The sequence below is a fragment of the Cotesia glomerata genome, linkage group LG7 (assembly GCF_020080835.1).
Source record: "Cotesia glomerata isolate CgM1 linkage group LG7, MPM_Cglom_v2.3, whole genome shotgun sequence".
NCBI lineage: Eukaryota > Metazoa > Arthropoda > Insecta > Hymenoptera > Braconidae > Cotesia > Cotesia glomerata.
The window spans coordinates 20,231,939-20,257,602 of NC_058164.1; the positions used below are offsets into that span (position 1 = coordinate 20,231,939).

General features: G+C 31.2%; 1 protein-coding gene across 4 annotated transcripts in view; it reads right to left on the bottom strand.

Moving 5' to 3' along the window:
* Positions 1 to 23,231, bottom strand: part of LOC123269161 (testisin-like) — a 32,946-nt gene extending 9,715 nt beyond the window's left edge. The window contains exons 1-4 of one of the 4 annotated variants that reach the window (XM_044734735.1): positions 22,726 to 23,231; positions 7,778 to 8,262; positions 7,649 to 7,693; positions 5,541 to 5,804 (exon numbers count right to left, since the gene is read on the bottom strand). In XM_044734735.1, coding sequence (XP_044590670.1) covers positions 5,541 to 5,804; positions 7,649 to 7,693; positions 7,778 to 8,255 — 787 coding nt within the window. In that variant the 5' untranslated portion in view covers positions 8,256 to 8,262; positions 22,726 to 23,231. Of the gene's footprint in view, positions 1 to 5,540; positions 5,805 to 7,648; positions 7,694 to 7,777; positions 8,263 to 18,381; positions 18,451 to 22,499; positions 22,677 to 22,725 lie in introns of those variants that run through there. The other 3 variants (XM_044734734.1, XM_044734736.1, XM_044734737.1) reach the window with 3 other exon arrangements.
* Between the last annotated feature and the right edge of the window lie 2,433 nt (positions 23,232 to 25,664).

Here is a 25,664-nt window from a genome sequence, read left to right on the forward strand (position 1 = left end):
GGTTGCATTCTCTGGTTTACGATCCTCTCCAACTCTTTACGCTATGGATCGAAACGAGGACATACAAAAAAGACGTGCTCCGCATCTTCAGCAACTCCTGGGCAGGACAGGCACTCCGAAGAGTCATCGTGCTTAAAGCGGTGTAGATACTCTCGAAAACACCCGTGTCCCGGCAACATCTGCGTAAGATAGTAATTGACCTCGCCGTGATTCCGGTTAAGCCAAATGTCGATCCGAGGTATGAGGCGGTGCGTCCACCTACCCTTCTCTGCAGCATCCCATTGTAGTTGCCATTGGCCTATGCTGTTCTGCCGTTCTTCAATTCTAAGTTCTTCAGGGCTCAGTGCAGTTGACCTTTTTCGTTGGTAAAGGGCCCGTCTTTCCTCTGCTAGAACTCTAAGAGGTAGGGTTCCGGCAATGACGCACACTGCTTCTTCTTATATGGTGCGGAAGGCACTAGCTACTCGTAGGGCACTCAGTCGATATACTGGTCCAGCTTTTCTCCATGATTTCTGGGTTTCCAGTGCATCAGCCCAAATGGATATTCCGTAAGTGAGCACTGATGTGACTACTGATGACAATAGTAGCCTCCTGCTCTGTATTGGGCCTCCGATGTTAGGCATCAGCCGTGCGAGACTAGCCCTCACTACTGACCCTTTGGCACTGACGTGTTCCACCTGCTGCTTGAAGTTGAGTCGGGCATCCAGCATCACTCCCAGATAACGGATAAATGGTTGTGATGTTATTTCTTGTTCTCCGACTCTCAACTTGATGGTTTCTACCGTTTTTCTACGAGTGATGAGCACTGCCTCGGTTTTATGCTTGGCTAGTTGCAAGTTCATCATGTCCATCCACAAATTGACTCATCTGAATGTAATATCAAATGCCATTTCTATCTCTTCGAGGTGCTTTGCGACGATCACGACAGCTACGTCATCCGCATATGCTACAAGTTTGACTCCCGTGGGCAATGCTATTCTCAGGAGGCCATCATACATGATGTTCCATAGCAGAGGACCTAAAACTGATCCCTGTGGCACTCCTCCGAAGATTTCGTACACTTCCGTACCGTTTTTCGTGTCATATTTTAGTACCCTATTCGTGAAGTAGCTCGCTACCATTCTGCGAAGGTATCCTGATACGTTTTTTTCTTCTAGAGCCCGCATAACGCAGTCCCAGTTAGCGGAGTTGAAGGCATTCTTGATGTCCAAAGCAGCCACCAAGCAGTATTTCTTCTTTCCACCCTTCCATCTCGTTCCGGCGATTGCATCCTTGGCTGTATCAACAACCAATTTGATCGCATCCAGAGTTGACCGTCGTTTTCGGAAACCAAACTGGTTCTCTGCCAGGAGTAGATCGACTTCAGCCTCTATTCTCTGATGAATTATGCGCTCGAATATCTTGCCGGCCGTGTCTAACATGCAGAATGGTCAATAGGATGACGGTTCTTCCGGCGGCTTTTTCCCCTTCGGAAGTAGCACTAGCCGTTGCTGTTTCCACTTCTGGGGAAAAGTCCCTTCCTTCAGGAAGTGTGTGTGTGTGTGTGTGTTTTTTTTTTTTCTTTAACTTAGGGGGGGGGGAATCCCTTTTACGGATTCCAGGCATAGCTGTTCGGCCTGGATATGTGGCGACTCGACGCAGCGTCATACTACAACTCGACGCTAACGCCCCTACCCACTAAACCCTAAACCCCTTTTCTTCTTTCCTCTAATCTCTCATGGAAACCGCCGTCAGACATTACTTCGTGAGGGGAGGATCTAGCTACTGCTATTCCTTCTGGTGGCTAAGGTGTTATTTTTTCTTCCTTCTAGTTTCTGTCATTTGCCCTTTTTCTTTCAATAGAACGCAGCTCTGTAAGCACTTCGGTGGTAAACGTGCTTGTGGCGTTCCAGGCAGCTTCGGATGACATCATTTCTTCTACTATTGACTCTGGTGTGATTTTCTTGTTCAGGATCTTCTCTAACTCATCACGCTGTGGGTTAAAACGAGGGCACTCGAAGAAAACGTGCTCCGAATTTTCAGCAACTCTTGGGCAAGACGGACACTCTGGGGAATTATCGTGCTTAAAGCGATGAAGGTACTCCCGGAAACAGCCGTGTCCTGACAACATCTAGGTCAGATAGTAGTTAGCCTCGCCGTGATTCCGGTTAAGCCAAACGTCAATCCTTGGTATAAGTCGATGAGTCCATCTTCCCTTCTCCGCAGCATCCCATAGTTGTTGCCATCTTGCTATACTATGTTGTCGCTCTTCAGTTCTCAGTTCTTCAGCGCTCAGTGTAGATGACCTCTTTCGGTGGTATAGGTTCCGTCTTTCCTCAGCTAGGACTCTAAGAGGCAGAGTTCCAGAAATGACGCACACTGCCTCTTCGGATATTGTGCGGAAGGCGCTTGCAACTCTCAGTGCACTTAATCGGTAGACCGGTCCCGCTTTCCTCCATGATTCTTGGGTCTCCAGCGCGTCTGCCCAAACCGATATTCCATATGTGAGCACTGATGTGACTACTGACGACGGCAGTAGTCTCCTGCTCTGCTTCGGGCCTCCAACATTCGGCATCAGTCTTGATAGACTAGTTACCACCGCTGATGCTTTAGCACTTACGTGTTCGACCTGTTGCTTAAAGTTCAGTCGGGCATCCAGCGTCACCCCCAGATATCGGATAAATGGTTGCGATGCGATCTCCTGCTCGCCAACATTCAGCTTGATGTTTTCTACGATCTTTCTGCTGGTGATGAGCACAGCTTCAGTTTTGTGCTTGGCTAACTCCAACTTCATCATCTTTATCCATAGGTTAATCCGGCTAAATGTGATATCGAAAGCCAGATTGATCTCTTCCAAGTGTGTGTGTGTGTGTGTGTGTGTGTGTGTGTGTGTGTGTAAACCTCTCATAACTTCTGAACGGCTTGACCGATTTGATCGCGGTTGGTGCCATTCGAAAGGGTTTGACTAAACTTAGATTTTGAATACATGTTGAACCGATTTGGACCGATAGATTTTGAGAGATCTTAAAAAAACTGCGAAAAAAAAATTTTCCAAATGTGGTTTTCTTTGAATAACTTTTAAACGGCTTGACCGATCAATTCCAAAAACTAATCACCTTTTAACATCAAAAAACCACGTCGATCGCCACCAATCTGGTTCAGATCGGTTGATTCGTTCGTGAGTTATCGTTGACGAAAGAAATCGAAAAAAAGTGTTTTTTTTCGAATTACAACGAAACTTTCGGTCTTATCAATTTGTGTTTAAAAATGTATCATCGAATTTGAAAAACTGCGTTGAATGCCGTCAACCGCGTGAAAATCGGTTTATTCATTCAAAAGTTATTGCGGTTTAAAAATTCAAAAAATAGTGTTTTATTAAACTTTTATCCGACTTTTATGCTCGGAGAGCTCAAAACTACACGAGAATTATATTTTTGAGCTCTTCGAGCTCAAAAACGTAATAAGTGAAATTTTGAGCGTTTAATTAAGAAAGAACACGGAAAGATTAAAACCCGACTGGTTCGTGTTCTGCACCAGACTCAGTCGTGTGCGGGTTACTTTGCACGGATTCTGGTGCATCACCCGACTAAGTCGTGTGCGGACCAGACTAAGTCGTGTGCACACACGACTCAGTCGTGTTCTGCACCAGACTCAGTTAGGTGATGCACCAGAATCCATGTAAAGTAACCCGCACACGACTGAGTCTAGTGCAGAACACGAACCAGTCGGGTTTTAATCTTTCCGTGAAGCGGGAAGTTGCAGGTATGGCCTTCAGGGTCAACCGTTTTCCTAATTTTTTTGTTTTTAAATGGAAGCTAGAATAATTCTGCGTATGATAGATAACATAATTTAACATGAAAAAACTCTGTAAAATTCCAATGAAGTTAAATTTTAGTGGTGGGTAATTTTTACTTAGTTTGTCTGTCAGGGATTAAGTTTTATATTCTGCTGCTTGACATAAATATTAGTAACATTTAATGACCTATCTTTTTGTATCAAGAAAAACATCCAAAAAAAAATTTGAAAAGCAATTGACCCTAAAGGCTATCCCTGAAACTTTTCGTTCCATTTAAGCTTGGACCGCTCAAAAATATTCAAAGTGATTGAAATTTGAACTTTTTGAGAAAAATATTTTTGACTAAAGTATACGTATAATTTCTTAGAAAAAGTAAAGTTGTTTTAATTTTTTGATGTGAAACATCTATAGGCGGAGGGTAAACCTAATTGTTGGCGTGGCGATACAGGCCGTGGCGACGCTTCGCCACGCTATATTATGATGAAATATATATACTATACGTAGTCTATAGGTATAGCGTGTTAAACATGGCGCCGTGATGCCATGCGCAAGTGACTGTGCGAACCTCTCTCGCCACACTAAGCTCGCATACCTATAGTATATATAGTGTTACTAGAATTTAAATTGGCGCGCGCCTGACTATAGAGTTTGCATATATTTTGATGCTTATGATATATTTGACCAATCACGTTACAAATAGTTTGCTTACATGATATATTTTCATATTTTTCATCTAAATTATAAGAGTGGATTTACTACGTTCCATAAGTGAAAGTAACCTGAGTTTTATGTAAGAAATAATTTTTTTAACGAACAAATATGTCTGATAGCGATAATTCAGAAAGTGAATTGGCCAAACTTAGATTTTGAATACAATTTGGACCAAACTTAGATTTTGAAAAAAACTGTGAAAAAAAATTTTTTTTGTGGTTTTTTTTTAATAACTTTTAAACGGCTTTATCGATCATCTCCAAAAACTAATCAGCTTTTAACCGCGGAAAGCCACGTTGATCGCCGCTAATCCGGTCAAAATCGGTTGATTCGTTCGAGAGATATCGTGCAAGAAAGAAAACCGAAAAAAATGTTTTTTCGGAATTACTCCAAAATTCCTTGTTCGATCATTTCAAACTTTAAGATTCTTTATGAGGCTTAAAAAACTGCGTTGAATGCTACCAACCGCGTGGAAATCGGTTCATTCATTCAAAAGTTATTGCGATTTGAAAATTCAAAAAATAGTGTTTCATCAAACTTATATCAGACTTTTGAACTTGAAGAGTTCAAATGCATGGAAAAGCTATCTCTTTGAGCTCGGAGAGCTCCAAACAACACATAAATTGTATTTTGGAGCTCTAAGTTTCAGGGATGGCCTTCAGGGTCAACCGTTTTCCTAATTTTTTTATCATGCCATATTTAGTTCCTGTCATAATCTGTACTTTTGTGCCTATTACTTGTACAAAATAATTTCGATGTTTCACATCTGCCAGGCGTCCCGTGACGGCTCACAATTTTTTTTGATTCGTAACTAATTTTTTGAATAAAAAGAAAAATTTTTTTTTCATCAAGTTCTTTTTTTAGTGTATGCAATTATAGAGTTGGATTTTCCACCTTATAGAGTTCATTAGACTTGGAGTAATTTTACAAAAGTAAAAAATTTCAAAACTAAATAAAAGAAAACAATGCGAGCATGCGATTCAGCCAAATGTATACATGCAGATGGTAAAAAATAAATAATAAATAAATTGCATGCAGACAATTGGCAACTTACGATGATTGTCACTGACATGGTCGAAGTTCGGCTTAGCAAGCTGGGGATGTAATAATTGCTCTCTAGGCGTTTCAATAAGATTATAATCACCGGCAATAGCTTTACCGTCTTTACGTTGACAACAAGCGTACATAATACCACCACAACTGCCATCCAATAGCCCAGATGTCATCCAACACTTAAGAAAAAATTCGCAGCTTCGTCCGTCCGAGCACAAACTTTCGTCACCTTCCCATGCTGGCTTTTTTTCGGTCCGCGATTTCTCTGTACACATAATGGTATTTCTGTTCACATATAAACTGACACATGAATCAGCGATTGTCTGTTTGTTTTAATTTTTAATATGTCATTGTCGAATTTAGTAAATTACTCCAAGTCAATGAAACATTTGTCATGAAAGAAATAACTTAATTATTAAAGTGTTGAAAAATTTTATTGTCCTAAAAACCTTTACTCGTTGTGCGTGTAACAAAAAAAATTATAATAATAATAACAGGTTAAATTCTTCAAAGATTATCAACGAGGTTAGTCAGCGTGACGTTATATTGTAGCCTCTTATTATCAGTTAGTTTCATCATATTCTAACATCCGTTTTTTTAAGACAACATATTTCTTCGAGAAAGCTTTTCTACTGCGTTATTAGTTAGTATAATTATTGTAAGTAGACAGAGGATTAAATGGGCATTGTAATGAATATTTATTATGTTTTTTAGATACTCCTTTGTTAGATTCATTGAAAAATGAAAATCAATAAAATGTTTGCTGAATTGCATACTGATGAAAGAATTCATTAACTGTTAATAAACTTATTTGTCTACAAATAATTTAATATATAATTTATTAATTTAATTAATAAAGCTTATAAAATATTAACGAATCTTCCTATCAGTACAGTATTTAAATTAAATTTTTGAAAGCGTTGTCAATCTAGAAAGATGAAACATTAAAAATCTATCAAAAATTTAAAACAATGTTCTATTTACTATATTCGAAATTCCGAGTCAGTAAATCGAATAGTCATAGTTTTAAGGTCAATAATAGTCTTTCTCATCGGTAGTTTAAGAATATCCAATGACCTTGAAATGTCATAACACTTAGCTGAACTCGGAAACAAATTAAAATGAGTGAGTTGAAAAAAGTATGTAGTCCGAAATAAATAGATTGAAGGTCACTTGGAGAATAATTACTGCAATATCTTAGTAATATGACATGGTATAAGTTTTTTAAATATATTAAAATTGGAATATGTAATTATGAATAATAAAATTGTAATTTAATCTTTCGTGCCTGGAACTAATAAATTTTATCATTAGTGGAAAAGAAAACTCCTTGTAGCAATTGAAAAGTCAATTAAGGTTTATTGAAAGTGCAGTATATCATGATTTTCTATTAAATAAATAGATTAATTTTGATTTTAATTGAATAGCAGAGAAAAAGGCTTGATAATGATAATAAGTAATCAATTATTCATTCAAATGTATTATTTTAATTTACGTTTTTTGAATCAATATCGATAAAAAAAAAATCTTTTTTACAAAAATTATGGAGAAAATTGTAGGTAATTTATTGGAGATTCTGGAAGAGCTCTTGAATTTTTTGTTCTCCTATTGGTTGCTGAGATGGTGATTAAAGACATAAAGGTCTTTTTTCATTTCAAATCGGATATCAAGACAAACGACGTTGAAATTAAGTTAATAAGGGAATTAAAGCGGGAAAAACAGGGTATCCAGTTTAAATGGCTTAGCGTGAAAACATTTTTCCAAGTAGACCAAAAAGGAAAATGAAAAAAGTTAAAATTTTTTTTCGCCATATTTCTTGACATTATGTTGACTATTTTTAACTTAAATATAATCCGTCAAAAAATCACTGAAAAATGTAGAAATTATTTCTTGATCCCTTAAGTTTTTGGAGGAGTGTATTTCGAAAATAAATATTACTTATTTATTGTATTACAATTATCGCAATGCCCATTGTAGCTTCCTCTCTCTTTTTACATTGATATAAATTCAGGAAAATGTTAGTGATAGAAACACAAGCAAAAATTCGAAAACAAAATTTAATGTTAAAATAAAAAAAAAAAAAAACACAAGTATTTGTAAAGATCATACCAGTTTCAAGTTTGGGATAATCTGTAAAAATTTGTTTCCGCTGATCTGAAACAATTCAATTATTTATGTATAATAATAATTATGATAATTACTAATCGATAGTTCACTGATTAGCATAAAATAAAATACCTCGGAATTCGTCGTCAGTTTCAGGAGACAGCTGATTAGTTTGAAAAAAAGATGATCCGACTCCGCTGGCAGGAAACGTTGGAAAGTCATCACGAAATATTAACCTGGGTGTTCTATGGGCTAAAACTGGTCTCGGTGGAAAGTTTTCAATGGGCGATCGCCAAAATGATGATTTTGCCTGGCGCCAGTTCGATGGTGCTGGTTGAAATGGTGGTACTGGAGAAAATCTCGCTATTGGATAACCAATCCTTGCACTAACTCCTGGTGGGTTATTGTCGAATACATAATTCCCAGGTGGATATCTTACCAGCCGTTTTCTTCTTGTCGAAAAATTTAGGACACTGTGGGTGCGGTTTTTTGTGTTAACTGTATTGTTGTCGTTTACTGTTCTTGATCTTTGTCCGTTTGATACACAAATTAATTCCATTAATGCCAGTATTATTGCCATTTTGTAGGATTTACATTTATTGAACATCATTGTTATTCTGGAATTCGTAAAAAAAATTTTTTATCAAATTAAATTAATAACTATATACCCTCATTCAGATTAAAATTTGTATGCTGAAAAATATTTTAGTATACTTCATTAAAAATCGATATTAAAAATATTAAAAAAAATCAATGGATTAATTTAAACTGAAATTTTTTGGAGATACTTATTAAAAAGTTCAGAAATCGTATTAAGTAGAGTACTTATTGTATTTTATTAGCTTCATTTCTATAAGTAATGACCGGATAGCTCAAATGGTAGAGTAGCCGACATGTCTTCGGAAGGTTCTGAGTTCGAATCCCAGTCCGAGCTATCTAATAATTTTTTCTCGCATATTCTATAAACTCACATTAAGATGATCCTCTCCACATTCCTTTCTCAATCCTTTCCTACCAATATCCTGTTACGTGAATGTGGAACGCTTCACGTAATAATTACCGTAACTCCTATTCTTTCCCGCTTCACAGCATTATTTATATTTGTATAATTTAATTTATAGTATATATGCTATATAATATATATAATTTATAGTATATATGCTAATATATAGTATATATGCTTCCTTATAATAAGCTAAGAAATACTCTATTATAAATATACTATATATAAGTATACAAAGAACATATCGGTAATATTAAACATAAAAGACTTCTTTGGAAATGAACTCTCCTTAAAAATATATATTACACATTTTATGATGTTAAATAAATAGAAAGTCATAAAGTTATATATATAAAGCGAAAAAAAATTTTCTTAAATCCTTTAAACTTTGGCCTTCTATTTTTTGAAACGACTAGAGTTATGGAAACAGTGTAAGAAACTTTTTTTGTATAATTTTCTATATAAATAGGGATCGAGTTTTCTGTATCTGGGAGAAAAAACTTTTACAATAATTACGACTTTGTTTAAAAAAATACTATCTCAAACGAATAGGTTGGCAATAGCCTAGTCGGCTCGGTCCCCGCTTTTCAAAAGAGTGGAACCCGGGTTCGATCCCGGCACGCACCAATATTTTTCAGTGATTATAAATAAAAATATGTGCGTTGCGTTGCCAGCCTCTAAAAATGGCAAATATAGCCGGGCGGCACACGTCTGACTTGGACGATCACCCATTTAAGCAACAACTTGAATGGGTGACCACTCTAGTCGGCGTTGGCTAGCGCGAGGGATTTCTGCACACTAGGAGAGGGGCCTAATGCTATAGTGGACGATAAAGAAGAGTTTCTTATCAATCACTGTAGATGAACACAGCTCCGACTGTACTAACATGGGTTTTCTCTGTGGTTTTCCCATATGTTACTGTTCCAATAGCCGAGTGGTAAGGATCAGGGTGAATACGGTACAGAAGGCACAAGTCGGTCCACAGCCGCAATATAGAGTGGAGATATAAAGTGGGGATATTGTTGATTCCCCAAAAAAAGAGTGGGGATATCAGCCTTGTAAAAACCAGATAACGGTATACAAGTAAACCTCATAAATAAAAAAAATACTATCTCAAACGAAAAATTATAATCTCAAATGGACAATTATAGTTTATATATATTTATAAAAAAAAAATTAACTATGAGATGTAAAAAATTACAATTTAGACAGTAATTTCGTTTTATCATTATTATAATAATCTGAAATATAATTATGAGTGACTGATTACATTAGAAATTTGCATTAGACTGTACGAGTTGGTAAAAAAAAAAATAATTTTGTGTGACAAAGCTAATAAATGATTCTAACAAAATTTTGGTAGTGACAATAACAATTATATAAAAAGGAATAGATTTTCAATTTTAGTAATAATAGAATGAAGAAATAAAAAAATCAATAATTACAGTCTTTATTGAAACTGATTATGTTTAGTACTAAATCGTAACTGGTTATAAAAATTAGATTAGAACTCTAATAAATTTCATTCGAAATGTTGGTGAAAATTTTATTTGTTTGATAAAAATTTTGTTTAATATAATTTAATTGTTTTAATTTTACAATTTAAATTTGACGTTTCAAGCTTTACAATAATTACTAAGTATACTATAAAAAATTACTGATATTAAAAAATTATGTGAAATAAAATTTTATTTAGGTGACAGTGATATTAACATGTGAGTAAAATAAATGCAACCTGAGGAGATAAAAATTATTATTTAGGAGCTCATATTTGGAGATCATTCTCTAGCGATGTCTAGTAGCGAATTTTTTTGTATAAAAAATAAAAAATAGGGGAGAGTGGGGCATAGCGGCCCACCTCAAAAATTAGGTAAAATTTTTTTTTTTTCATTTTCCGTTAAGTTATAACCTCTATAATGTTTTTATGATATTTTGGGCCGATATGTGATATGTGAGCCATAATGAACCACTCGAAAAAAAAATTGTAACGAAAAAATTTTTTTTTTCTTTTCGAATTGTGAGAAATTTAAAGAATTAATTTTTTTAAGCCTTTTCAGGTCAATTGTATTTATCTCGGGTAAAATGAATAAGGAAAAAATTTAATTGAACTGAAAAATTTAACAAAAAATTGAATTATATGACTGGTAAAAAATTGAAAACACAGGTTTTTGAAATCAAAGCAGTAAGTTAATTGTAGTATCAACTCTTATTTGAGTTTCTTCGAGGATATCTTACCCTACGCTATTCATATTTATAATTTTGAATTAGAGACTCAACATGTGATTTCAATTAACGCAAACTAATGTAACCAATTACACTGTAAAAAATTTGCGGAGTGAACGCGGAGTGAATGGAGAGTAAATGATTTTTAATTGATTCACTCCCAGCGGGGGTGATATTTACTCCGAGAAGGAGTTAATTTTTATTGATAATAAAATTCACTCCGCATTCACTCCCAAAATAAATGAATTTAGAAATAAATAAATTTTTGTAAAGAAAATATTTTTATAAACCCTTTTTATATTTAATTATTAAAAATTTAATTTATTATTTTTAATAATATTTAATTTTAATTATTATTATAATGTTATTATTTATTTTTTTTTATAAATTAATTATAATTAAAAATTGTCAAAAGAAAATATGTAGATATATATATATATATATATATATATATATATATATATATATATATATATATATATATATATATATATATATATATATATATCATGTACACATGTACACACGTCTTAAATTTAGAAATTTTAGGAATGAGCTTGTATAGTTAAAAACATCATTAGTTAACAATATGCAATGGGCATTCTTCAATAATTAACATTTTCGTAAATATAAGCCCATTCTGATTTTATACTCATCAAGAGCTTTCATTTGAGTACCCACATGCATTTTTGATATATTTATATATTCTACAAATACCATATATATAAAATATATAAAAAATGTTATGTGGGTACTCAAATGAAAGAACTCGATGAGTGTAACATAGGGATGAGCTTATATCTTTCAAAACTTCAATAATTAAGAAATAACATTGTATCTTGTCAACTAATGATATTTTTAAAGATATAAGCTCATCCCGATGTTACACATGAATTTTTTCTTATATCTTATATATATGATATTTATAAAATATATGAAAAGTGCATGTGGGTAGTCAAGGTCAACAAAAATTTATAAATAAAAAATCTATTAAATAAACATTTTCTCGTGGACTGAATTGTGAATCTAAACCATTCTGGAATCCACCGGAAGACACACAAAAAATTTCATTAAAATCGGTCCAGCCGTTTAGGAGGAGTTCAGTGACAAATACACGCACAGAAGAAATATATATATGGATGGGGAGGGGATAAGGTATCACATCACATTTACATTCATTCATCTTAATTAAGTTTAACGCTTGCCTTATAAATAATTTTCTAAAAACGCCTATCGCTCTAACCGAGATTCGAACAGTACACCCAACGCACGCGAGACTACAACTTATCCGCAATGCCATACGAACGTTGGAGAAATTTTAATGTCAGGAGTTTTATTAACCAAATGTATAGATCTAAAAAACTGATTTCGGCCTCCTTGCCCTCGAGTAGAATTTGGAGGCTGAAATTAGTTTTTTAACTTTGACTTGGGTGAGCATTAGCTTTTTAACATTAAAATTTTACGCTTAAAAAAATGAAATCATAACTTTGTGTCTTATAGTGTCAATAATTGGGTCTTTTACCTTATTATTTATTACAGTTTACTTTTTTCCGTGTTAAAAAAAATGAGTACTGTTTATTTGTGGTATTGAAATTACTATTACTTTTTTTAACTTTCTCTACTAATAAACTTTCGAGTTTGAAACAGTGTAATAAATTTATCATATGTGTGTTTATATTACCCTATGTCCATATACTTATTGCTACTAATATATAATATTTTAACCAAATTTTTGAACTTTAGTTTTTCATATTCAAAGTTAAAGTGAAAACTTTGAAAATTTTACTGAGAGCATAAAGTAGAAAAATTCTAAGTCCAAAATTGGGCTTAGTTAATGTATTCAACTATAAACTTACGAAATTCTATGTTCTATGAAATCGTAAAATTAACCTACTTATGCTCTTAGTAGGCTGAAGTACTGCAAAAAAGGTGTTCAAAGCGATCCTAGGTTTTGGAGGTTGAAAATATTATTCTACAACATTAATTTTGGCATCCATACCCTATTTTCAGTACATTAAGGGTCAAAATAATATTTTACATTCAGCGGTAGGCACAACATCAAAAGAAAGTAGGCTTTTGAGGCTTGAATTAGTATTTTAATTTTGGCTCGGGTCCGCATTTTTTACAGTGTTCTTGCCGAATACCATCTCTGTACTTTTTCTTGTAAGGAGATTTTTAAAACCTTTAAGTGCAATAAAAGGAATTAATTATATTATTAATTAATATTTATTTAAAACTAATTAACAGCTTTATAATAAAATTTATAATTTTTTGAAAACGTTGAAAAAAATTAAATCTTGAATAAAACATGAAATATAAATTTTCGATAATTAAGAAATCACATCGAGATAATTTGATATCGACGGTCTAATTAGCGATTGGTCTAACTCCTTATTTTTTAGAGGGTATTTTTTTTTTAATTTTGACGCAATTATAGTTCGCTTATAAATTATTTGAATGATCCTAACCAAAATATTATACCTCTATTAAATATTAAATGCTTTATTAAAGTGATAATAAATTTCGGACTAATTATATTTTCGTACAAATGGAAGATTCGTTAAAATGAAGTTAGACAATTTGCTATTTAGAACGTCGATATACGATTATTCGCAATGATCACAGACATATTCGTGGGAATAATCTTCGTCAATACCTACGCAAAAATCATGAGACCATTTTTTATTCCAATTTTTACACTGATTTCATGACTGTGGATTCTGAGTAAAATCCAATGCATAAAGACAATGAATATCATCATTTTTATATTTTAAGCATTTTTTTTCAAATTTTTTGGGTTTAATTTTATTTTTTTAACTGAGGTCCTTTTTTTTGCTTCTTTTGATCTTTTTTTTCTTTGAGTTCTTGGTGATACTTAAGACTCGTAAAAATCATGGTTTTCCCTCGACGACTTCTTTTGGGAGGAGAATCTCCAGATTTTGATAGTAATGACTTCAGTAAAAAAAAAAAAATTTTTTATACGCTTTTTTTGGGAAGTGGGCCGTCATGCCGTCATGCCCCAGAAAAAAAAATTTTTTTTTTTCGATTTTCTGCTAAATTTCGACTGATTTATTCAAAATAGACGGAAAATAAACAAATTTAATGGTTAGAAACCACAAAAAGAAATAACAAGCTTAAGGAGGTCCTTTCGCCATCAATGTTAAATAAAAAATATTAGATTATGCATAAAATTAAATTTTATCTAATAGTTAAAGTCCTTACGTATCTACTAGTGAAGTTTAATTTATTCTTCACCGTGCAAATTTTTGAAAAAAAAATTTCTAAAAATGTTAGTATTTTTTCCGAGTCTTACGAGAAAGTCAGACCTTAACAACTTTCTCGAATTATGGCATTAATCACCGATTAGATGGGGTAAAAAAAAACTCAAAATAAGGTTTTCGAAATATTCAGGTTTCATTTTTTGCAATAAAATATATAGGTTGCCGTGAAATTTATGGAGAAATTATAATTATAAAATCACGGAAAATTTTTAAGTAACCTACATTTAAATGGCATCAGAACATTTGGCAACGTTGTGTAGCGCGAGCTTCAGACCATTCAATAAATTCAAACTAAACTTTAACGCGCTTATGTTTTTCATATATACTTATTAGTTAATTTATTGTTAACAGATTTTCATATTTCATAATTGAAAAATAAAACAATAATTAAAAAATACTAGCATTCTTGCCATGAGACATTAGAATGTTATGGTTTTGTGACTAAACATTTTAAATTAATTTATTTATTTACACTGACTGCAAAAAGTTAAACATGGTTAAGGTTATATTGTGCAAATAAAAATGTAAACAACCGAAATAAAGCGTTGCCAAATCACGAACAGGTTACTAACAGCTGATTTACAAGAGTCAAATTAATTTTTGTATTTAACTATTTTTTTTTTTTTTAATTTTCAAAATTTAAACGATTAATGCCTCATATACTATTTATTTTTTAATTTTAGGAATTTTTATGGGTTTTTTATTTTAATTCATCGAATATTGACTACTACAGTTGTTGTGACTCAACTGGAGCGAAAGGACTTCCTCAAGTGGGCCGCTGTGCCCCACCCTCCCCTAATTCTTTGTTTTTTTTTTTTTTTTTTCTGTTACACTACACTAATTTTTAGATAGTTTTTCCTAGATTAAGTGTAAAAAAAACAATAATAAAGACAATACTGTCTCTTCTTTTTTGTAAATATGTGATTTCCATTCTCATTAATTGAATCATATATTACTAAACTGACCGATAAGGTACGAAACTAATTTATCTGTTATTAAAAAATAAAGAGATCAATAAAATTTTTCGAAAAAGTGTCGTCTTTATTCAAATTTATTCTTGCCGCTTTTTGAGAAATGAGCTTGATAATTTGAGAGCTGTCTGTAGCAAGAAATTTGGAAACTTTTGTTTTTTTCTCTTCACATATTTTGCTATGATTTTTAATGAGTAAAATACAAGAAAAATCTTCAGTAGCTTCCGCAAAGGCCTTTTATTTATATTGTTATTTCTAGCTTAATAAAGCTACTTGATTGAAAATAATGTTGAATACAAATGAGTTTCACTTTCTAATGTCCGCGTGATCGCACGCGCTTCACATGCATTCATATGTTAAGTGTAATATTTTTTATTACTTTTGAATGATTAAGATCTTTCTAGCACCGACATTATCTCAGAAAAGTAGATTTGAGAGATATTGAAAACGAAAAAGTAAATATTTATCTTCTTAGATCTGATACGTTCCGGAGCGTTGAATCGATGTTTTTTTATAACGGTTCATTGGAAGAGGTAATAACTATTATGTAATAACCAAATTTATTTGTCTATTTTCAATCATAATAAATAAAGAACTTAGTCAAAGTTGATTTCACCTCGAATGATGCAAAAGATTATTATTCATGCGACAAAACTAATCTCTGTTACATCGACCGGAAGCTACAGTATGATGTCTGTCTCAGATACATGACAAATTCCAGGATGCTAATTAATCGTCCTACGTGTAAATAACGAGAACGAAATTAGTCTTATGCAGCCACAAACTTTTTTCATTTCATGTGTAAAACAAACCAGTTAATAGCAATAAGTAATAACACGTAATTATATTTATGTAAGCTGATAGTCTTCTATACAATTCGAGCATATAACACATATTATTTTATTGATTTATATACATGATTATGATTATTATATTATATGGATTGTTCAGATCTATCATTTTTAGTTTCCAAGAAAATTGACCAGCTTACCCTCTAATTCAATAAGAAATATATGATGAAATCATTATAATTAATAATTTTTTTTGAATTAAGATTCAAAAGAATTTTATTTATTTAAAGATGTCATGAAAAAAGGGAAAAAATTAAAGAATGCCCAATTAGAATTGTATTTATTTAGAAAAAAAAATGCTGATGGATTTTAAATACGAATTGAGTTCTTTCAATTTACAAACATTCGCTATGATTGCTAGATTTTATTTTTTATCATAGAGCTTATGGGCTTGAGTTCTAACGAACTACATGTATTTATATTTTGATTATAAATTTATAATTAATGCAGCCAAGTATGAATTTTTTTTCTATTATAATCATCATTAATTGATTAACTTTCACCTTGTAGTTTTGTTTTTAAATATTTGTCGACAATTCCTAGGAAAAAAAAAAAAAGCAAAATCGTGTCAATGTTAAGAGGTAACTCGTTTTATTTCTTCTTTCAAGTTTATGATTTTTACATTTCCGTAGAAAGGAGAATGCCCAAATCCTTAGGAGCCTTGGCCCCCCAGCCTCGCAAGACAAAACTTGTCTTGATGAAAAGTACTCAACAAGATATGAAAAACAGTCAGCGTAATCAAAGCTGTCTGGGCTGTCCTTAAGAAGATATAGGCTGATAAAGTCTCGGACTCAAAATTGGTATTTTAACATGAACCTATATTTTTATTTGTTAATTAAGGCTCAAAACTGTTTTATATAAATTAAAATATTTAGGCACTGTCTTCTTTCTCTGATTCTTCAAATACTGCAAAGATATTATTTAATGTTTTGGCAGGTTCACTGATTTCTGTTTCAAACCTGCCTCATCCTAAGAACCAGAGGACTGTCATTATATGGGCACAGCACCCAATAGTCCTTTTGTCTCTTTTGCATTGACAAAAGTGCCCTGATATTGCCTCTGCACCACTTTTATCTTCATCAACGGGTGGCGCCACACATTCTATTTACTAATTAAAATTCATAACCGAGGTGTCGCTCAGGTTTTCTCTTAACTTTAAACACATGACATTGGTCTCATAGAACTTTTTTATTGTCTTGATGAGCTGAATCGAATGCCATTGGTTTTATTTTGCGAGGACTAGGGGCCGTTTTGGGCATCCTCCTTTATTTTTTAAATACTTCTCCAACAGACAAAATCATAGAAACGTTTTAACAAAAATTTCAAACAAAATTTACGCATAGCCAACTGTGCAAATTTTTGTAAGCCATTCTTGCAAGTAAAATTTTTTAATTCTAATATAAGTCCAATAATAATTTATTTTTCAGATTATTTAGTTAATTATATAATTAGAAAATGAATAATTAACTAGTAATTATTAAAACTTCGTAACACCTAATTAAAGTTATTAAATAAATTGTAATATATAAATAAATATATTAGTATAATTTGTTACTATACATAATGTATGATTTTAAATTATTTTAGTTTATGTAAGAAAATAACGCATTTTTTTTTACGTGTTTAATATTCTGTCTAAAATTTTACTTCTAATAAAAAAAATATTACTTTCATTAAATTAACGTTGTTTTCATAATGCATCATTTGATTTTTAATTTTTTTAAATTAGCAGTTTCGTTTTTACACACTATTGATATTTACAACTTTTCTACGGAATTACTCACTCCGCACTAGGAACCAAAAATTCGTAAAGTAAAAAAAACATAATTAATTTTAAAATCTAATAATCATTTTGCACGACTCATGATGCGAAGCATCAGAGAATGCTTTACGATCGAAAAATTTTTTTAGATTGCTGCAAGAATCACGCAAAGGAATTAATTCGTTGAAACTAGAAATGTCGATGATGAAAGACTTGAATAATAACGAATAATGAGATTTTCTCATTCGTTGAATATCTCGGAAACTATTGATCCGAATGATTTTTAAATGTAATACTGTTAAAGTATTGATGAAATCCTTCCAATGCCTGTTAAAATCATTCAAATTGATTGATTTTTGTAAAAGTTATTTCAACAAATCGATTACGATTATCCCAAATTTTCTGATTTTTTTCATTATAAGAAAAAATATTTTTGCAATACTTTGATAGTCGAATTTTGATGTATCTCGTAGAGAAAGTGCTAAATTTATTCAGTCTTTGCTCTATATTTCACTTTATCGCATATGTTCGGTAAACATTATATAATTCAATAGTTTTTATTTTGCCGTATACAAAAACAAAGGAATGGCACGTATACAGCGCCCAGTGGCCTATTTAGTTTTAATTTCTGCAAAAATCACTGACCTGTATAAGATTAGATTTGCTTTTTGGTCGTATAGAAATCAATGACGAAAATATTTGAGATGATAGAAACGCCACTTTACACATTAGTAACTCCATCGAGACAACCCGTTCCGGAGTGTAATCTTACAACGAACAACGTAATTCAATTCATAAATATTGAAAGGAATACTTTTGCATCTTATAGTTTTCTATTTCTCTCAAATTAGATGTTCAGAGTAGGCTTGAAAAAATTATGTATCCTACTTGCAGAGAAAAGGTGGGATCAGAAACTCAACAATCGATTTCACAATATTAATAATAAGATTATGTTACATTGGAATGACAACTCTGATTGATCTCATCTTTCTAACTTGACAAATTATGAAAAAATGTCGTACTTCTGTAAAAGAAAAATTTTTCGCCAAATTAAGACAAATCATGTGGTAAAATAGAACAAGTGTTAAATTTATGTGAAAATAAAAATTTGTTCTATGGTATAACATGGCCATAATCATTATTAACTTCGTTAAACAGGTTGTTGAAAATAGATTAAAGGAAAATTTTGTGCTATTTCGATTAATCCAACGAGATCAAATAATAATTTGAATTGCAGTTGAGAAGAAATGATAAGAATAATATTCGAAATAATAATATTCGGAATAATAATATTCGAAATAATAATATTTCTCTTCCCTCGATCATTGGCGAAGAGTAGAATGCGGAAATTCATAAATTCGCAGGATTTCGACAATGACCAAAAAATTCGAGAGTTAATTCGGTCAGTGATCATGATCAAGTTCAAGAAGCTAGATTCACAAGTTTTAGGCTAATACACAAGCTATGAATATACCAGTTAACATAATTAATTTAATTTTTATTGAAATAAGATATTTATCCACTTCCTACGTATAATAACCGGTTTGCTCTAGTGAAACTTAGCTTATAAATTCTGATTTTCTAAAAGTTTCGATTTCAACAAAAAAAAAAAAAATGTTATTTTGAAATAACTTCCAGATGTTTTATTAATCATCAAATTAGACATCAAGCAGCATAAACCAAATTGTAATCGAACAATTAGTTCAAAAGATGTATTATCCAAAAATTTACGAAAGAATTTTTCACCAATTTTTTCAGATCAAAGAGTTGAATAACTTACTTTGGTATATTTTCTGACGCTTTAAATCCGAAAATAGCGGAAAGTATTATATTATGAATGGTCTGAAGAGTAAATTTTTTGTAATTTTTTTTTTTTTACATAATTATAAAGAAAAATTTTTTTTCATCAATTGTAAATAATAATTTTTTCTAATTATAAATTAAACTTTATTCACATAAATGTTTTTATAATTTGAGCGTTTTGGATTCTCTTACTTTTTTTATAACTTTTCTTATTATTATTTATAAAAAGTATAATATAAAATTGGATTTGTACATATTTTTTATGCAGTGAACAAAATGAATAATAAGTAATAGATAATCTTTTAAACGTATCGTAAAATAGTCTTTTACGTCATTGGTGACTTCGTAATGGAGTGAAAGTAAAAAGCATCTCATCCGAGTGTACACAAATTATCTTATTTTCTTTTTACAATAAACGACAGTAAACGCTCAACAAAAATTCACTTTTACGACTTTTAAATTGGATTATTCAAAAGTCATCTTATATATATTTACCATATTTTTTTTTTTTTTTTTAATAAAAAACTCAACTAAAAGTGAATAATGCTGTTTAGCATTTTGTGAACATAAGAGCAAATAGAAACTCAATAAATCCATACGACGAAGAAATAGGGAAAGCGATATATCATCGGCTTAAAAACTGGTTGAAGGCTTTGACAACAAGGGAAAGTAGCAATAGCCTCGTCTTCCTTTTCTTTATCATATATACACACACATAAACATGAATCATACATCTTTTGCTTAACAACTCGCATGCATACATAGAGACACACACTCAGACACGTTACAACAACCATTGATGACATTTTTATGTGGTTATAAATAGCGAATCATTTCGTAATCGCGTACTGTCAATTTTACCAATCCGGATGTTGACTTTCACAAAATATCGGTAATCCCGGATTCATACCGACATTTTTTCCAACTTATCTGTCATTATTATACATAATGATAATAACTTTTATTTCTTAACAGATTAGCTTGTTTCTTGTTCTTACGTAACTCAGCTAGATAAAATGATGGTCAATTTTACTAATATCAACAGAAAAATGCATCAGCTATACGAAAAAACTACTGATGTTTAAATGATACTATTATTAATATCAAAATTAAAGCTTAAGTGTAGTATGACTTCACAATCGGTTTAGCGTTGATAAAAAGTTGGAAAAGTCTAAAAGCACATGCTTCTTAAAGATTATTCATTAGAAATAAAAAAAAATCAATGGTATAAATAATATTAAAAAAACAAGTAAACAGAAAAAATGTACAGGATAAAGAGAAAATTGTTTTATGTCAAACAGAGAGAATGTTCTTTGAAAATATCAAATGTGATAATAAAAATATTTTCTTAGATGTATCGAAATATTACAAAGTCAAAAAATAGTTTTCCTTAGAATCAAAACGTTAAATTCATCACTAATTTAAAAACTGATGGACCACTTAAAGATATTAAATAAAAAAAAAAATTTATACTCTTTTTTAAACTTTTATTTTTTCATAATCTAAGAAAAAAAATTTTTTTTTTAAACCACTCTATCATACAGATATTCAGATTACTCTATAAGTGCAAAATTAACTCTATAAATGTAATTTAGGCCCAGGAAAGTGCTTGACCTTGACAAATTGAGAGCAGAATACAATCTTAGGCACTTCGTATCATAAGACGGGCATTATATCAGCACAGTTTTTATACGGCATCCCATATCAAATCGACCACTTTTTTAGGTCACTCTCTTCTATTTTTTAAAACCAAAATTTTACATACTTTTGAGACCGATAAAAAATGCGTTTTTGAATTTTTTCGACCATCTGTTTTTGAGACATGAATTTTTTTCAAAATTCAAAATTTTTTTATTCAATGCTCTTTTGAAAAAAAAAAAATCTGACTTTTTTCGATTTTGCTTTTATCATTTCTACTCCTATATAATCTTATACGAACTTGATGATACTTTTTTGACAGGTTTTCTTAATACTTTTCGTGAGACATTTTTCTGTAATAATTCGTTTTAATATTAGTCATCAATTTATCCTTAACCAAATATTAATTCAATTATATACTTCAACAACATAAAAATATAATTCTTAATCACATATCGTTTGCACTTAAATAAAATAAAAAAATTCCACACATTATTTATAATCAAAAGCAATAATGACCTTGAATAAGTGAGATATGTTTTGTAGGTCATTAACTCATGCTTACCACTGAAATGAGCTATTTTCATAATAACAATAATCATCCATCATTAGTGAACTATAATAAACTATAAACATTCTTATTTGCATAGAAATATAAGAAATTAACTGGTAATACTAGTCAGCAAGAAACAAGAAGTGAAAGTGCATGTGTTTTTGTATCAAGAAACAAGGATTGAAGTTCACGTTCACGTTCACACTGCCGTGATTCAGTTTATACATTTACCTAATTACAATATTATAATCGCGCTTTATATTAATCCCACTTCCTTCAATTTATATATCAATTTCCAAGCCTGTCCAAACTACACCATTTCCGCGGTTCAATAAAACTCTATAAATTTATCATTTAACACATCTAAAATCTAACAGACATGCGAACTTTCACCTGAACGTCTTAGTCTCTCAGGAGATGCATCACTCGAAAGTCAATCTATCTTTCTCTTTTCTATCGATACAAATAAGTGTTTATTTTAATAAAGTGAACGTGAAAGTAGACCTCAAAATTTTAACAAAATAAACAAAAAAATCAACACTAAATGTGATGTGGAATTTTTTGGTAAAAAACTCCACTATCACAAAGGGACTTTAATGTCATGTAAGAGAAATTTTATTTATATTTTTTTACCGACGATCAGCAGCGCTTTCGATTTCTTTCCATCTGGGGGATTACACGTTTGTTTAATTTATGCCGAAAGAAATCTTTTATAACTCGCTACTTGATTGCCGGATAAATTGTACATTTAAAAAAAAAAGTATCGTACGTTGTTGATGTAGTCCCTTCTCTCCGGTTATTATTTATACATCGTGTTTTCCTTTTTTTCATTGGTGGCCTTGAAACAATGCTCTTTATGCTCTAATTAATTTTATCTTTTTTCATCTAAGTACATCGAATAACTTTCCATTGTGTAACGGATATTTTTTTTTTTCGAGTAAATTAATAAATAAAATAAATTTTGACAAGTGAGACAATAACTGGTAGCTACTTACTTTGTTTCGTTAATTTTAAAAACACAAGTTCTGTCCAAAATAATTTTCTCAAATTAATTAGAAACTATTATTTACATTCAATTACATTTCGCGTGAAATTAATTAATGTAAACAGAAAACCAATTATTCACTTCCATGATAAACTTTTTTCTTCATAATTTTAACAAAATAATAAATTAATTAAATTTTTCAATCCTATTAAACTTCACAGGCATTTTTCACTTTAAATTTATTGAATTAATTTTCGTACAAAAGATCACTGAGAACACAATCATTGGCTTCGCCTCTACTCGTTTTTTTTTTTTTTGAAAAATATTTTTTTTTAATTTAGCGTTGAGGCGAAGCCAGATTAGTTTTTGAATAATAAGAAAAAAAAACGATCAAAATATTTTCAAGAAATAAACAAATCTTAACCGATGAGATACAAATGGACTCGGTTGTACTTAACGTGCTAGTGGCTTAACCAGCAGTATCCACCACAACACGATATACAACCAAACGTTACAAGACAACACGGACTAGCTCTCACTTTCTCCGGCGAAGTAGTTTCATTTTGGTTGGTATAAACTCTCTCGTGACTCTCTTCTCCCACTATTATGGTTATATTTATTCGAACAATAACAACAATTATTATTTTTGTATTTCTACCGTCGAATATTCAACTATCGGATGGTCAATAAATGAGACAAAAAAAGACGTAACATAATTGATGTCTATTGAGAAAAAAAAATTGTCAATAAATTTAAATAAATAATTAAGCGAATAGCTTATTACCGCTTTTATTTTAATTACAGTGAACAATAACGATACATAATAACTATTTTATTTAGCATGAGAATTATTGTGCAATTGTGTGATAAATATGATCCTTTTGTTGAATTGCGTGTCAATTATGCGACCAAATACGGAATTATTTTCTCCGGAATAAAAAAGTTGGCATATTTTAAAGATTTCGAATTCTTTGTTGTTTTAAATGTCACTTTTGTATGATCTTTGTTATATTTTTGATTGTTATCACAGAACAATGTTTCTTAAGAATGATCTTATTGTGCTCCCTAACGAGAGCGTGAAGGAAAAAAATACTTTCGAAAAAAATTTTTCGGTAGATTTAATAATTTTGCTGATTTAATTTTTGATGTTTTATATGTTTACTTATTGAATAATCGAGACTTTGAAATTGTGCAAGCGGAACTAGGCAAAGATTATTCTGTTTATTATTTGTAGTAGAATAAAAGATTAGTGATTATTGTCAAAGAGATACAGAATTCGTTTCATACGGCTGGATACTTCAAGACGTTTAAAAAGTTATTTTTTCGCAATTTTGTCTCTTGGTTATTTTGTTCCGCACTTGTAAATTTTACCTCGTAATATTTCACAATTATAATCACTAACTGTAACGCGAGTAAGGACTTTGTTGTAAATGAATTACGATTTTTTTTTTCGGCTTAAAAAAATTGTTGGCTCAACCTTAAATATTATACACCAGTTTAGGTGTTGAGAATTTTTAATAATATTTGTAAATGCCTTTAATTGTATTTCATTGACGAATAACTTTTGAACAAAGTATCTCCGAAGGTTAAGAGAGGACGTGAAATTTTTTTTTCTCCAAAAAGTTAACAAAGACGTTTTATTTTTTAATTAAATTTTATCGAAAGAAAGTTTCGTTTTTTCTCTAATGGCTTCGCAAGTATTATGAAAAGGGATAGATATTTATTATTTCTATCAAATTTGTTATCAAGATATTTCAGTTTTTAACTTCCCGCTAAGAAAATTGAAAATTTTCAAAAATCGGGAAGTTATTGGTTTGACCCCGTTTTTCGAAAATCGAGTTTTCATCAGATCTCGACGTTTTGAGGTCCTAGGAAGCTTCCCTGACTATTCCCGCGAGGGTGTCACTATGTCTGTATGTGTGTGTGTGTGTGTGTGTTTTTTTTTTTTTTTTTTTTTTTTTTTTGAAACATCTATAGCCGCACGTAAGACCGATTTCTGGCGTAGCGACGCATGCCGTGGCAACGCGTCGCCATGCGCAATCGACTGTGCGATTCTCTCCCACTCGATCCGGCGTTAAGCCATCTCTCTCGCTATACTGAGCTCGGATACCTATAGTGTATACTCCGTAGTGTATACAGTGTTGTTTACTACAGTACACATAACCTGTGTTTTACTTGAAAACAAATTATTTTTCTGATAATAAAATGTCTGACCGTGATAATTTAGAGAGTGAAAGTGATCAGCCTCCTGCAAAGAAAGCAAAATCACACTATGACACACTATCAAGTCATCAGTAAGTTAATTATATTTTTATAATTAAAGTATGCATTTATCTATGCATTAAGCACGCGTATATTTGGTGTGTTTTGAGCGCCAGTAAATGTAAAATCTACTCTCTTGGTAGATTAAAATTCACATAAATATCATTGCATATAATGTTTTTAAATTAATTATTAATTTTAATTTCATTTTTATTGAAATTAATGCATTAAAACAATTTCGAAATCACTCCGAAATCACTCCACAAATAAAAACTCCGGATTCACTCTCTACGAAGGTGATTAATTACTTCACTCCGGAACTCCGAGTGATGGGGGTGAAATGGGAGTGAAATTTACTCCCGATTCACTTCGGATTTTTTACAGTGTAGTAAAAATACAGTTATCGTAATGAATGCATAATGATAATAATAAAAATACATAAGAATAATATAAAATAATTTGATAGTTTCCATATAAGTAGAAGAGGGGTGGGCAAAATGGGGTACACCAAAAATGAAGTAAAAAAATTTATCGATTCAAAAACGTAATTTAAAAAATTTCTGCGTGTGAAAAGTCACTTTTATCGATTTTAATACCATTCTGAACTCTATAATTTGTTTTATTTACATGGAATGTAGTTAAAAAAAAAAAAGATTTACTAGATTTGAGTCTTCGAAAGCACCTCAT